This window comes from Typopeltis vanoorti, chromosome 19, assembly GCF_054136105.1.
Source record: "Typopeltis vanoorti isolate ZY-2024b chromosome 19, IOZ_Tvanoo_1.0, whole genome shotgun sequence".
Taxonomy (NCBI): Eukaryota; Metazoa; Arthropoda; class Arachnida; order Uropygi; family Thelyphonidae; genus Typopeltis; species Typopeltis vanoorti.
The window spans coordinates 15,535,967-15,553,208 of NC_143567.1; the positions used below are offsets into that span (position 1 = coordinate 15,535,967).

At 33.1% G+C, this 17,242-nt stretch overlaps 1 protein-coding gene across 1 annotated transcript in view; it reads right to left on the minus strand.

Moving 5' to 3' along the window:
- The window catches only part of LOC150095877 (uncharacterized), a 710,412-nt gene that overhangs the window by 54,075 nt on the left and 639,095 nt on the right, over window positions 1-17,242 (minus strand). The window contains exon 51 of the mRNA XM_090409554.1: window positions 16,963-17,165. Within this exon, the coding sequence (XP_090265680.1) occupies window positions 16,963-17,165 (203 nt within the window). The remainder of the gene's footprint in view (window positions 1-16,962; window positions 17,166-17,242) is intronic.

The window sequence follows — 17,242 nt, forward strand, 5'->3', positions numbered from 1 at the left end:
ACTCCATGGAGATACCTGTAATAATAATAATAATTACCTTCCCCCCCCCCCCCCTCCTCCCATTCGTTAGAGGTTATGTGATCAAATAACTTGTGGGCAAGTTATTTGATCACATATAAAATAAAAAAGAAAATTGGAAATAAAAGAAGTTTCATTTCCAATCAGGAGATAGTATCTTACCTTTTGACTGGCTCTTCATTCCTGCCAAAAAATTAGTTCACGTGAAAATAATATCCAAGATATGTCTCACTATCATTTTTGAAATGTGAAATAATTACAATATCTAGTATAACAGGTGGCATTATTTATCTTTCATCCTTTGTTATAAACTTAAGCTTGCCTTGCATCTGCAGGTTAATTGTGAAATAAATAGTAGGGTATTCTCAAGCAACATTTTATTTTGCATAACATGCAAGCCGTGCCATTCTTATAAAAATCAGAGATACTGTGAAATGTAAATAATTAAAAAATAATTTATAAGATTGATTTTCACTGCCAACTGTAATACAAAATAAGATAAATTTATATTCTTATTTCCCAATTACCCTATTTAACCTTTAAGTAAGTATGCACTTGTAATACAGTATTAGCACTGGTTTATTTTTACAATTTGCAACATGAATTAGCTTAGTATAATCATATACTAGAATATTTTACATGATGATGAAAAGACTTTTTTTTAATGCTGTTATTTTTAAAAAAAACAATTATCTTGCAAAGATGAATTAGAGACCGCATAATGTTATCGATATTACATTGTGAAAGCTAGCTTGCTAGTGTTCATCAGTTTTTATTACACACACACACACACATGAGAGGTAGAAGGGCCTATAGCCAGGGCGGCCTTCTCTATAAAGAGGCCCGGGTGCAAGAAAACTTTTGGGGCCCTAAAATATTTTTTAAAGATAAAAATTAAAGGATTCGAAATAAACGTATTGTAAAACCTCTTACTTGCAAATGATTTTGGCACAGGAAAACAAAAAAAAAAAAAACATTCGAAATATAACAATTTAACATAACGTTTACAACACAAAACAAAAGCATTAAATAATTAAAATAAATATTTAACACAAACAAAAGTAACCTGGCTCACCAACTAGCACACAAAAACTATTTACAATTAATTATTGTTTAAAGTAATAAAAAAAATTAATTTAAGCACATATAAAAAAATAAATAGGTTTACTATTTAGGGACCTAGTTTTACTAATACATATATTGCTTAATATGTATTTATTTAAATATGCGATTTTTTTTTTGTTATGTCATTAATCATTTCCGAAAAATTGCAATTTTTGGCAATTTCATTTTTGATACTTAATATAGCAAGTGCATTTAAGCGTTCTTCGCACATACTTGACCAAAGATAATTCTTTATCAATTTTAATTTGCTAGAAGAACGCTCTGCACTTGCTATAGTAACTGGTAACGTAAAGAAAATTTTCAATACAGTTAGCACATTTGGAAATAGTTCATTATAACTATTATTTAATATATATTGCAATATGTCTTGCATGTTATTTACATTTTTTTGGTCCAAGATCAATTCTCGTAACAAATCAATTTCCTGGATTAAGTCTTCATTTACATCTTTACCATAATATTATACAAAATCCCTTGAGCAGTTTTCTAGTTCATTTTTTTCTAATGTTTTTATATCAGTGATTAATTTAAAATAAGAAATAACACTGGGTATATTTTTAGTTCTCTCATCTATTTGTACAATAACAGTATCAATCACAACATTAAAAAAGTGACATCTAAATTCCTCTACCAGGTTTAGTAAAACTTCATCTTCTGCTAGTTCGGAAAATAATCTTTTTCTTTTTATAATTCTTTTTTCAGGGAAGTCTTCGGAAATATTCAAGTTTCGTGCTATCATTTTTGCGTCGTTCTAAAAATGTGTTAAATTTTGATCTTAAATTTTGGATTTCATTTTTAATTTTATTCACTAAATTAAAAGCAGAGTCAAGAACAATTGTTTTTGCTTGAAATAGTTTGTTGATACTATTAATTTTTGACAATATTGTAAACCACATTGATAAGCTTAAAATAAATGGCATTTCTTGTAACGAATCTAGTAGACATTTAGCTTCAGATACTGCTGTGTTATCATTTATTGCACCAATAAATTCTTCTAAGGCATTATAAGTTTGTTCAAACTTTTTACGCTGCTTTGATTGCGTCCACTTTGGCTTTCCATTGAGTATCACATAATGGTTTAAGCATAATATTTAAATGCTTTTGTATAATTTCCCACCTTTTTGTAGATGCAAAAAATATGCAGTATAAACACTGCAATATTCCGAAAATTTTTTTACAATATATACTACTGGAATTAATTAAAAGAAACACACGTATTAACCACAGTGAAAATTATTTAATTGTAAATATTTCATCCTAAGTATCTTAGGACATCACCTACTGTACTGATGATGTACAATAATAGGAATAACATACAGTTAGGGTGCATGATTACAATAGAATTCCATTAAATGTGCGTAAGGTGTTAGAAAAGTAAAAAAAAAAAAAAATTATTTAACACAATTTTGTATGACAATTTCCCATACTTTAGGAATAGTAAGAACATCGTTGCGGTTTAAGTTTGGTCTGTGTAGTAGGGCTTCAGAACTTTCTTTGTATAAACATTCATGTTTATATAAAGATCTATGTAAAAGTTTAGATTTTTACCAATGGATCCTATGGTTTGGATTTTCAATTCCGTGTTGAGAGAGGCCAGATTTCTGCGGTTTAAAAAGACGAATGTGGTCTTGATGTTCCGAGATGCATTTCTGAACAGACCTACCTGTCTGTCCAAAGGAAGACAATTTGCATGAGCATAGAATCTCATAAACGCCAGGCAACATCAAAGGTGAGAGTTTGTTCTTAGGAGAAGGTAACAAGTTGTAAATTTGGTTGATAGGTTTGTAAGTAGTGGCAAAATTGTATTTCTTCATAATTTTAGAAAGACGTTCGGAGATGCCTTTGACGTAAGGTATGAGAATCTTATGGACTTCTTGCTGTCTGGTTTGATGTGTGGAGAAGTGACTGATGATTTCTTGAGTTGTTTTACGATTATATCCAATTATGATGGCTGTATTTTTGATTACTTCTAATTCCTGGTTTAAAGATTCTTCAGAGGAGCAGAATTTCTGTGCTCTGGAAACTAGTGATTTAATAATGCCAGATTTCTGAAAGGAATGATGAGCGGAATAATTGTGAATGTAGTGACCTGAGAATGTATGCTTGCGAAAGACAGATGTGGCGATGGAACCATCTTCTTTTCTTTGGATGTTTAAATCCAAAAAGGAGATGATACCCTGTGGAGATTCTTTTTCTAATGTAAAGTTGATGCGATGATGAAGAAGGTTAATTTTATCTAGAAACAGTTGTAATTCATGTTTGGGATGACCCCAGACTGCAACGATCATAATTAAAAGAAACACACGTATTAACATGTATCTCGGAACATCAAGACCACATTTGTCTTTTTAAACTGCAGAAATCTGGCCTCTCTCAACATGGAATTGAAAATCCAAACCATAGGATCCATTGGGAAAAGTCTAAACTTTTACATAGATCTTTATATAAACATGAACGTTTATACAAAGAAAGTTCTGAAGCCCTACTACACAGACCAAACTTAAACCACAACGATGTTCTTACTATTCCTAAAGTATGGGAAATTGTCATACAGAATTGTGATAATTTTTTTTTTATTTATTTATTTTTTACTTCTGTAACACATTATGCACGTTGAATGAGATTCTATTGTAATCATGCATCCTAACTGTATGTTATTCCTGTTATTATTTTAAACTACTGTACTGATGATGTCCTAAGATGCTTAGGATGAAATATTTACAATTAAATAATTTTCACTGTGGTTAATACGTGTGTTTCTTTTAATTATGATCGCACCACAGGTTTCGTTATTTAAAAAAAAAAAAAAATACTATTGGAATCAGCATCACAAATTATGAAATTAAAAGAATGTGATAAGCAAGGTACATAAACTGCATGAGAGTTTAAACTAATTATTCTAGATTGTACGCCTTTATATGTTTCCTTCATATTGCTACCGTTATTGTATGCTTGCCCTCTGCAATTCGTAATATCTAAATCAAGCTCACCTATTCTTTTTAAAAGCGAATTTGCTTGTCCTTCACCAGTCACATCAGTTACTTCAATAAATCCTATTAATGACTCATTTATAATTAATTTTTTTGTCTACAAAATTTACATATCTAATAATTATTGAAGTTTGTTCCTTGTGAGAAATATCAGGAGTACAATCCATTTGGATACTGTAATATATGGCTGCTTTTATATCGTCTTTAATTTTATGAAGGACTTCATCACCTAATGCAACAATAATTTCCTCTTGAAATCTATGTGCCAAATGATGTACAATTCTTTTTTTCGTATTTTTAATTCTGTTTACATGATCCATTAGCACAGGATCATATTTACTTAATAATTCTATTAAACTTAAAAAATTTCGATTATTCGGCGTTCCCATTGTTTCATGGGATCCTCAAAATGACAGATTATTACTTGCTAAAAATAGAATTACATCTACAATTCTTTGGAATAGTAATTTTAGACATTCCGTTTCTTTATTTATATTAATTTGATTTGTTCTGTCAACAGTCGAACATAAATTAAACCTTTTTAATAATTCTTGCCAAGCAATAAAAGAATTAAAGTGACCAACAGAAAGCTCATGATCTCGAATTACAGATGACAGTTTTCTCCATTTATTAAAACCATATATAAATTGTATTGATTGATCTTTTCCTCTTCTTTTGGAAAATAATACACAACAAAAGCAAAATACCGAGTCTTGAGCTTTTTTGAGTAAACTAACCAGCTGCGAAGCTGAGTTTCACCATTTGGCATTTTTTTTTAATAGTACGATGTAGAAAATGATCTACCTTCAACATTCTTAATGAATGCGTCTTGATGATGTTGTTTAGGTCCGGTTTCAACACAAAATAATCTAAATTTATCAGTTATAATATTTGGCCACAAACCTGGATCATTTATTTTCTTATTTCTAACTTTCTTATTATGTATTATTATGAAACAGTTGGTAGAGTTTAATTAATTATTGCATCTTTGTTTGGTATAGCTGTACTTAATAAAATTGTATTATATTAAGTTAAAATGTGTGTCAGCGAAGATGTTTGAAATGTATTTTTTAAGATGAGCCCTGGGTTGCGTGCCGGAAAAAAGTCATTGCCATGCCACGTTTGGCAGGCATGTTAAGGGTTGTCCACCCCTGCTCTAGACTAACCATGTATAAAGAATATAGTAAATATTTTTTCAACAGTTTCGATAACGAGCCAAATGATATAAATGTGTAACAGATTAGGAAAAAACTAATGATGAATCAGGTGTTTTAGCATTTTTGGGTAAAAACGAAATCATGTTTGTTAATTTTTATACACTGCATAAACACATCAGAAGGGTTAAGCAAAAACCCTAATATAATAGAGAAACACAGAGATATTGTTATTACCGGGGGCCCTAAAATCCTGTCGGTGAAATTCCTTTAGTTATAAGCAAAATTAGAAGAAGAAAAAAAATAAAAATAAAATAAAAAAATATGTTTCCACAAATGTGTACCGACTGTGCCCACTCGGTCATGGCGCCTGGGTGCATTGCACCCATCGCACACCCGAGATGGCCTGCCCTGCCTATAGCAAATAAATACTGTGTGGGCATTTTCTGTTGTTTTCGTGAATGTTATTATTTATCTTTCCTAATGAATTATTTTTATGGATAATCACCCTTCATTATGGACAATAAATGAAAGGAAATGCAAATGACACTTTTTTTTAAGATTTGTGAAATGGTGCAAAACTGAAGACAAAGGTAAGAGACCAAAAAGTATTATAAACACTGTTGTGTCATCAACTGAAAACAATGAAGACATGCTTTTCAAAATAAATCGCTCAAGGAATTCAAGTGGTAGTACTATGAAGATGAAATGAAAATATGAAACTATCAAAATATACTGGGGCCAATGACAAAAACTCTAGATTACTACATGGTTTTTGAGGCCCTTCAAAGTGAAGACATTTAGGTTTTGTGAACATCTGATTTTCACAAAAAATGCTGTAACATAGACTTGACCAGAAATCACCTGGAAACCAAGTTCCAAACAATGAAACTGCCTTCCAAAGAAAGGCTGATTCTAAAATCTCCCACTGCAGAGGATAAATGTAGTTGAATCTGCAGTTCATAAAGGCATTTCATCATCATGCAGAATTTGAGTGCAGTGGAAAGGAAAGAGAGATTAATGTGAAAAATTAGGAAGTAGATGAGTAAGCTATGTTAAGGCTGTGGGATTTGATGATATATCACCATGCGTTTTGTGGGAATGTGCCATGGAGTTTGACATCTTTGGCATGCTTCTTTAAAATATGAGTCTTACACTGGGCTAAGCTCTAAAGGAGTAGAAGGAAGCCAAGATTCTACTGCTTCATAAGGGAAGTGATAAGACATCAAACTATAAGTTAATTTGTGGGGTGGTTAAAGTGTTGGAAAGGCTAGTGAGGACCAGAATTGGGTTGGCAACAGTGACCTTCTCTTTGATGGAGCACTGGTTTGCTAAAGGAAGATCATGTTTAAGTAAACAGTTTACTTTTTTTTTTTTTTTTTTTTTTTTTAAAGGTGATATGTATATTGGACAGGGAATAATACAAATTGGTATACTTAGATTTTGCATAGTTTTTTGACAGATTGCAATATGATAAGTTGATAGTTAAACTAGAATGGCTAGGTATGGATAACAGATTAGTGTGTTGGATCAAAGTTATCTGATAGGTATCTGTAAGTTGTGCATAGGAAAGCTTATAAGAGTGTGTTACTGATATTCATGGCATACACTGTCATGAAGTTCTGTCAGCTGTTGAAAGTTTTTTGCCTTGGTAATACTATAAATTAAAGATGCCAAGAAATTTTATTATTGGTTTGATCTTTTATCCAAGTATAAGCAAAGTTTGTGCATCAAGTCACTTCACAACTGGGCTACTTGATTGTATGATTGACTTTATGTTGCATAGAGGCTAATGACTTCATTATGACATCAACTGCCTTAGTGTGTTGCATTATGGGATACTAAGGCAACTGATGTGAAGTCATTAGCCTCTATATAAAAGTAGTCGTTGTGAAATGACTTCATGCACAAACTTTGTTTCTTTACATTAGATCAAGGATGAAACCAAGAATATAATTTCTTGGCATCTTTAATTTTAAGTTCTGTCAGTCTATCCTCATAGGCAGCATTCCACAGACCTCACTGTCTTGGACACACTGTAAGAAACCCAGTCACCCAAATCTGTGCAAAGTAGTCAAGAGGAATAATATAAAGAGGAATAATAACTTCCCTATCTCCACTGTCAATCTGGTCTTCAACATCTAAGTAATCCTTTGTGGTGTTTTGCCAAATTTTAAAATAATGATGCCTGAACATCAACTTTCTGTTGATCATCATTCCTAAAATCCCTAACTTCATCAGTTTTCTGCCATTCAGCACATCATTGTAATACATCTTGTTATGCAAGTGCATAATTTCACACTTTGTCATGTTAAACTGATAATCACTTCCTTTGTCCATACTGCAAAATTATTTAAATCATCCACAGGAACTCTATTAACTACTGCTCTCCATAATTCCATTAATATACAAATTAAAGAGCCACTCCACCAGTCATCCTCATTCTCCTGGATTCCACTCTACTATATACTATTCTGTGGCTGGCTGGCTGAGCTAACTACTATCCATACTTCATATCCATTTCCATTTTCTCCAACTTAGATAATAGTTTCCATTTGGTATTCTATCAAATGCAAAGTCCAGTAGTAGTATCATGGTGTAGCTATTTCCCTTATGTAACGTGAGTCAATTACTAAGACAGGATCTACTATTCACAAAGCTGCGATGTCCAATCATACTCTTATCTGCTTGCTCATTCCTGGATTTCACCTTTAGCCAACTTTACCAGTATTTTAACTACCACTCCTGAGATACTAATTGGCTTGTAATTTGCTACTCTCTTCTAACCAGTTTTATGTGATGAAACAATCTTAACCTATTTTTACTCCTTTGGAACCTTACCAGAGCCATGACTTAAAGAGCATTCATTAAACAGAGCCGCTGCCAGTTCTCTTGCACATTCTCATGACACATATGCCAAAGGTTCATACCCACTGCTGTATTCACATTGATATTACATAATATGCTGCACCTCCAATCCATCTACCTTTATTCTTGCATCAATCTCTCTCTCTTGCATTGACAACTGTAACATCTTCACTTAGATGATATGCAAAGTGATCACTTAAACACTGTTTCTTCTGTCCTCTGTCACCTTTCTGTCAAGATTTGTTAATGTTATCCTTCCATAATTATTCTTCTTCTTACTTACTACACAGAAAAATATTTCTTTGGGACTTCCTTTAGCCTACTTAGCTAATTTTTTTTCCTAATCAGATTTAGCCCTCTTTACCACGCCAGCCACCCTTCTTATCCATGCTCTTTATTGCTAAAGGGAATGCATCACCTTTTTTATTATTATTATTATATTCCTCTCCACAATGTTTTTCTGAAGTTTTTATGTTGTTGCTGATCAGTAGAACTCATTTGTTTTTCCTAATGATCCTGCTTTCCTTAAACACTATCCCTGACCATTTCCCATGCACTATTGGCATTCTTCCCTTGTAGCTTCTTATATCATGGCACTGCTCCAAGCTGCCTTCTAAGTTTGTCACAATCACCAGCTTTGTATATCCACATATTATTATTATCATCCCAATACCCAATGGAGTCAAAGACTCATTGTGGGAGGTTCCTTTGTCATACCCGCAACTCATCATGCTATGCATTAAAAACATTAAAATTCTCTGCAGACACCACACTCTGAGGCAATGCATTCCAATCATTCACAACTCTCCATGCAAAAACCTGCTTCTCACACCTTCCAGGGATGACCTCTTATTCTCCTTCAATCTTCCATCATTCCATCAAAAATCAATTGAACTTTGCATTGAGGAACATCAAAGAAAAATAAATTACAAGAGGACATGAGCCAGTGCTTTATCTAGCCATGTTTTGTTTTCTGCAAATTCCAACGAAGAAAGGCTTACACATCCAGTTCTCTGGGAAAAGTCAAATAACATTCATCGTTGTTATGCCGAAATAGAAAGGAAAATAATAGAATCAAAAGAAATAATCCTTAACCCTGAACATATCAACAGTAACCTTAGTTACAACTTGTCAGATTGTCACTATTCTGACAAGTTGTCACTATTGTCAGCTATCTATTATTGGCATGCTCATGATCTTTAACACACAAGTATCCCTAATAATACAGTTAGAGAGAGTTCTTTTTTAAACCTCATTATTTGCCAATACTTTTTTGTACTGTTCAGAGCCAGTTCCTATATGGTTTTCTTGCTGGTTATTTCTATATTTTTTTGCACCTGAAGAAGTCTGTGAAAGACAAAACTAGTCATGCGAATAAAATCTGCTTTTATTTTATTTTTTAATTCTTGGTGTTCTAGTCATTAAATACTAAACACACACACACACACACACACACACACACACACACACACACACACACACACACACACACACACACACACACAAGCAAAATCTGCTACTGCCATTGAAACATGGAAGCTCAGTGGCATATCTGCCTTAATAATATTATTATTAATATAATATTACTTAAAAGTTAATTATTATTTAATTTAAATATGAAATACTGTATATGTAATATTTAAATATACAGTATATTTAAACTGCTTAATAGTAATAGTAATAGTACTAATATTCATGACTTCCATGAAGTAAAGAGATTCATTATAGGAAGTCTATTCTAAGCAACAAAAAGTATCATAGCACTCATTAAAATCATTCACTATTTGCACTCCCATCAACCTCTCAGACAATGCATTTCCTGCTCCTGTTGCTCTTCATGCAAAAATAAAAAAAAACCTAATTATCACGCTCTCTCTCACTCACAATCAACCAGTTATAGGAATGGTCTGTCCCATCTCCTTGTTCTGCTACATGGAAAATCTCTCCAGTCTCCATCTGATAAATACTGTTCAACAGCCTTAAATCATAACACCTTTTTGTTTTCGATCCAATGAACTTTGCGGGCTACATGCCCTCAGTTATTATTATTATTACAATGCGACAAATCCAAGGACTTATGGGAGGGCACTCCACTCTACATAACACATTCTCTATACTACTTTAAACTTCCCTCTACACAATGCTACTATCTATAACACTATGCCACAATCCATCAGCTACACACAATGCCATCTACTTTTTTTTTTTCTTCTTTTGTCTGCAAATTGTGTGTGAACTAGAGTCAGTTTGCCTGTATGCAGGATGAAAAATCCAAGTTTCTGGGAGGGGGAAAACCTACTACCTCAATATGAGATCAGCTAACTCACTTTTAACTGAAAAAGTTCATATAAAGATTCTTCTTGTCATGACAAGTATCGAACTATACTTGTCATGACAAGTATCGAATAAAGGGTACAATATCCTGCTTCCAATTGCGCTATGGAGGCAATATATTTATAATAATAATAATCCCTCTTTATAAGATTTTGATATAGCGACTACTGGACTAGGTGCAGTGATGATAATAGTATTATTAGCGGCAATGAGAGTACAGTGGAAAAGATCAAAGGATGGCGAGTGAAAAAAAAAAATAGTAACATGTATGCGCTTTGTGATGGTTAATACGCTTTGCAATTTGTACATCAACCAAAGCTTGATTGATGTACAAAAAAAGAGAGAAAATTTATGTCCTGGACAAGATTCAAATCCAGGTAATTTCTAAATGAAGGGAAATGTCATTATTACTTTGCAACTTCTGTATTCTGGAGACCATTCAAAAGTATGGAGGTGCTGTGGTAAAATAAAACATGTTTTTGAATTTCCTACATGAGATGTATCTATTTAAAAGATAAAAGACAGCCATGGTTTGTGTATTTATTATTTTCTATTTTAAAGAAATATACATATTCATCAAATGAATGTGAATATGGACATATCATTTAATAATAAATTTTACAGTAAAAATATATTGTATAACAATTGTATTAAAAGTTTAAGAAAGAAGGAATCAATTGATGTGTTTCTTGAACAGCTGAAGTCTTGGAAAGAAGTGTTTCTTGCTGACTAACAGTAATAATTACATGTATAAATAGTTACTACACCAGTTCCCTGAACCAGTATGCAATTATCATCATCATCATCATCTATCTGTCCTCCATGGAGTCAGAGACTCATCATGGGAGGTACACACTACTGCATACAATACTCATTCAATTGTGCCTTAAACTGATTCAATGTGTCTACATTCAACACACTCAGGCAATTCATTCCACTCACCAACCGCTCTCCATGCAAAGAACCGGATCCTCACTCCTCTGCTCACACTCTCCTTATACAGTTTCCAGCAATGGCCTCCTGTTCTACCCCCTTTCTTCCGTTCTATGAAAAATCATTTCCATGTCAACCTGATAACAACCCTTGACTAACTTATTTGTCTCAATCATATTCATTTTTTCCTCCTATTCACAATTCACAAGGCTTTGCAACTTACATTCTCTCAATCTGTACTGGTACTCAACATCCCAAAGACCACTGATGACTTTGTGATCCTTCTCTGGAACCTTTCCAACATATCCTAGTCACTATGAAAACTCAGTGACCAAATATATGCATAATAATTCATATGAAATTCATAGTGCCTCCATAGTGCAGTTGGAAGAAGATGGTATTTTGCACCCTTCAATTGGAAAAGGCTTAAATTTGATTCTTGTCGTGACAAGAGGAATCTTTATGTTAATATTTTTCAATTGAAGTTGAGTTAGCTGATCTCATATGGAGGTAGTAGAGTTTTCCCTCCCAGAAACTTGAGTTTTTCATCCTGCATGCAGACAAATTAGCCATGAGTATGCACATAGTTTGCGGACAAAAAATACTAGTGATGGTGGGAAATAGATGGCATTGGTGTAGATCAGTGATGGCAAACCTTTTTATCCAGGTGTGTGTCAATCGTTTTTTTTTTTTTAAATATTGACTTTGTTGATGTGCCACTTGCATGTATGCAAGTGGCACATCTATGATTATATAGTTATAAATTTAACTACATAATCATAGATGGTGACTTATACATATCATATTAGGCTATTTATTTAATAGGACATTGATATAAAATCTATGAATTCATATTATACAATTAATTTAATAAAGTGAAATTACAAACTTACATTACATTTAATGACTTTTCTGTTGCTGAGTACTGGTAGAAAGTTGCTTTATAGAAGGGCTATAGTGTGTACATTTTAATGCTACACAGGCAGCGCTTAAATCATTGCTCAACCTATTTTCCCCTTTCGATTTGATATTATTTAAGGCAGAAAATAGAGTTTCACAAGAGTACGTAGAAGAAAAAATTGTTAGAAGAGCTTTAGCAAAGATTTTAAGAGCATGAAAGTTTTCGGGAAGGCTATTCCACACGCTTAGAATTTCACAGTCTGAATTTTTACACGCAGTATCATGCAGATGTTCCCGCTCAAGTTCTTCTAATTCATTTCTACGTGACACCTCCATGGCTCCTTGGAGGTGTCATGTAATAATGAGGCCTGATCAAGGCCTTATACAATAGCATTATGACCTCTCTATTTTTGAATGCCAGGGCCCTTCGCATCATTGCCATTATTCAATGTGATGTCTTCACAACTTGTGCAATGTGGCCCCTGAATTTCAGGTCCTTGTCCACCATCACTCCTAGATCTCTCATTTCCTCTACTTCTGTTAAAGTTTCCCCACCAAGTGTATACTTTGCATCCCATCATTGTTTAACAAATCTCAAAACCTTAAACTTGGCAACATTAAACAGACAGGTCCACTTACCTGTCCATTCATGCAATCCATTGAAGTCCTCCTGTAAGGCATAACATTCGCTTACCTCTGCAGCACTCTTCGCAAATTTGCATCATCTTCAAACAGCTGCACATTACTAGTTAAACACATCCCAATTTCATTAACATACAAATGAAACAACAATGGTCCCAAAACTTACTCCTGCAGTATTCCCATCTGTATCATATTTAACAATTTGTCGAGTAGCAGTCTATCAAAAGCTTTTGCAAAATCCAAGTACACCACTGTATATGCAATTCCCCTGCCCAAGGTATTTATCACCTTGTTATAGTACATAAGTAAGTTAGTAACATGATTTCCCTTTAACAAAAGCATGCTGATAACCAGAGAGAATACTGCTGTCATCAGCCCATTTCTGTATCCTACTTCTCACCAATCTCTCCAATATTCACCACAACTCCAGATATACAGAACGGCCTATAATTTGAAACTACAGCCTTATCACTTTTATGAACTGGAACAATTTTACCCTCCATCCATTCCCTTTGAACCTGTACTGTTGTAAGACTCTTATTAAACAGGCATGCCTGCTACTGCCATTTCCCTGGAACATTCCCTTAAGATGCGTAGTGATGTCATCAAATCCTATTGCTTTATTAACATCCAGGTTATTTATTTCCTCAAATACCCCCTGTTCACTCACAAAGCCATCCTGTCCTATTTCCATTTCCTCTACAAAAAATATTTAAGTTCCTCATGATTCCATCCTGATCAGGATGAAATACCTTAATAAACTGATCATTGAATACCTTAACAAAGTGTTCTACTGCAGTTACCAATTGTCATCCATTAACATCATCTTACCATGATCATTCTTCTGTCTACTTGCCACATATCTAAAAAACTTCTCTGGGATTTTATTTCACCTGATTTTCCAATTTCTGCTCATACTATACTTTTCTTTACCTTATTAACTGAGTTACACTCCTGGCTTGTTCTTTATACTCTTCACATAACTGATTATTACCATTATTCAACTTGTTCCTCCTCCTTCCAGATTTCATGGTTAAGCTCCTCATTCATCCATTTTACACCTACCTTATTTAGCCTTTTGGCCTTCAGGGTATATTCACACATTAATGATGTTATGTAATTCTTTGTAAGTTTCCAAGCAGCATTTATTTCCTTACTGCTCAATTCCTCATTCCATGCTATAGCTCCAAGCTGTCTCCTAAGCTTGTCATAATCACCAGCCTTATAATTCCACATATATCCTTTCCTCACAAAAGTCTGCATATGGCTAGCCACAACCCAGGTGATCACTTCATGATCACTCTCAACAACTGGAGGAACGTGTGAAACCCCACTCACAATTACATCTGATGAAATGATCAGACTAAAACTCTTGATCCTCGCGTCGTCCTTTACCTGCTGCCTGAGATAGTTATTTCTCAAGAACTCGAGAAATTAATTTTCCTTATTCCCAAACTATCTCTTCATTCTAATCCATACTGCCACAATTAAAATCATCCATAATGATTACCCTTCCTTTGTTCACTAATCCAGGTTGTTTATAGATTTCAGTTCAGCTATATTCGGGGCAACAAAGAAATAACATGTCCATATTATGTATTACAATAACTCTCTGACTTAGTGGAATTAGTAGAAGTTGTCGTTACAAGAAGCTGTCTGCACGGTTCAGTTTTTGTTCTAAATGGATCACTTTTATCATAACATTTTCGAAAAAAATTTATAAAATGATATTAACAATTCCGCTTTGGCTGGATCAATTTAATGAAATTTTGGTTAAAATTTTCGGTGAATTGTTTTTTCGATTAACTATTTTTTCAATGAATTTTAATGGAACCATTTGCCCTCACATACTCCTTATGTCCACTTAGACCATTTATCTTCAAACTAATTCTCTACTAACTAACCACTAACTCTCTTGCTCATTTCTTCTTCATGTCCAACACTTGAATTATTCCACACATTCTCCCTCCTGGATAGATACATGAATATATATGAATAAACAGTAATACATGAAAAAAAAAATCACATAAAAATTACCACTTGTAATTAGAACAATAAAAGCCAGTGCAAGGATCTTGCCACACTCAATTCATACTTAACCGAAACATACAATACAGTGAAGATATGTCTGCTGTGTACAAATCACTGTACAGCAGATTCTGGTTAATTGGTGCAGCCATTTTATTGGGACAAGTCTGGAAAAACGAAAGGAGAATATAACAAGAATTTGCTTGATTTATTTGAGACACAAAGCTGTTTAACAGGGCTAGCCAGTAACCTCTACCACATGAATTGTCAGAAAAATTATATCTTGCATCAAAAATTTAGCACTGATGATGTCTACAATACCATTGAAAGAGGGCTATTTTATAGTGCCACAATGGATGGTTTTCCCATGTTATAAACACACTACATTATTTGGATCAATGAAAGCAATAGATCATGTAACAGTGCTATGCTGTTTAAATATGTCAAGAAGGAAATGGTAAATGAAAGCAGTTAGTTATTGGAAAAAGGGCTCAGCCTCAATGATTTACAGGACTCAGAATGGAGAGTTTACTAATTTAGTACTATGTGAACAAAAGTGTGTGTGGATGATATTTAAATTTTTTTAAGCATTGGCTTATATGTTGATATAGAATTAATATGAAAATCAAGAAAAATGTTATTGGGTCTTGATAGTTGCTAAGGTGGTCAGCGTAAAAGTAAATCTTTTACAAGTGGTATACTTTATGGCCAGTATTTGGTGAGGAATAAGCAACAAGACCATTCAAATCTTGAAGAAAACATTACAAGCATGAAGTGATTCCCAAGCATGAACAAGTGATTAATCAGGACACTAGAAAATTTATTATTGGATTACCATTCTATTTCCTGTAGGAAGGCAATGCTATATATACACCGATTTTGTTCATTTGCAGTTAGAAAAAAAAAGCAAAAAGGAAAAAAAAGGGCTATGCTCAGTCAATTCCTAGAATATTATTTAACTATTAAAAAATGTACAAGTGTTTAATATAAATGAACATATTTTTATAGCAAATATTTTACTTTAATTAAAGCCCATTGTTTAAATTTATTTCTCCGATTTTGTTCATTTGCAGTTAGAAAAAAAAGCGAAAAGGAAAAAAAAAGGGCTATGCTCAGTCAATTCCTAGAATATTATTTAACTATTAAAAAATGCACAAGTGTTTAATATAAATGAACATATTTTTATAGCAAATATTTTACTTTAATTAAAGCCCATTGTTTAAATTTATTTTGCTACACAATACACATAAAACATGTCTAAACTTGTATTTTTCTTACGTAAATACACCTTTTAAACTTCTTATTTTCAACTTCATGTAACTGAGGCAACGGCTTAGTTGAGCCGAATTATGCTATTACAGTGGTTCCCGGAATCCACTTTATATAAACTTCAATGTAAAAAAAAAAAAGAATATCTCAAACTGTTTGAAAGCAAAATAGAGTGTAGTCTTTAAGCAGTGTCTGTTGTTATTAGTTTTGCTAGTGAAATTGCCTTTTATATTATTATGAATACTACATTAATGCAGTGACATTCAAACTTTTTAAAGAAATGCTTCCTCTTTTTTTGTAAAAAAAAATTCCTTCCCCCCTCCCTAACTTTTCATAAAACAATACTGACCTATAGTTATCTTAGCATGTATTTTATACCTAGTAAACTAATATGCTCTTACAGTTTTCTGATAGGTGCATAGTTATACTTCAGACCAAATTGAAAGTAGAACAGCACACAGATATTTTAAAAATTCCAACTTTTAAATTTGTAACTTAGTATATCAATGACAATAAAAATATATTTCATAAAAATAAACAATATTGACCATTGCTTTACTTCCTTCCAACCAAAAAGGGTCTCACACTCCAGAGTTTGAAAACCACATACCACTGGATTATTTCTCTATATATAGTATCAAATTATTACTGCTCATATCAATGTTATCATATATCTGACTATTATCAATAAAGAAGGATACCTTTCATATAAGTTTCATTATAAAAGTTGGGCATTTCCCATCCATCATCATCATCATCATAATAATGTGCATAAGTACTGTGGTGAGATGGAGCAATACTCTCAGCATAAGGAGCTGGAGCTCCATAGTAGAAATTAGTCTGGGAGCTGGTTAAATCAACAGCAGGTTCGGGCATCTTTTTGGGCTTATTTTTACGTGAAGACCTAATGGGGAAAAAAAAAAAAAGAAAGTAATTAAAGAAGTATTCACATATTAATATTCAGGATATTATAAAGAAGTA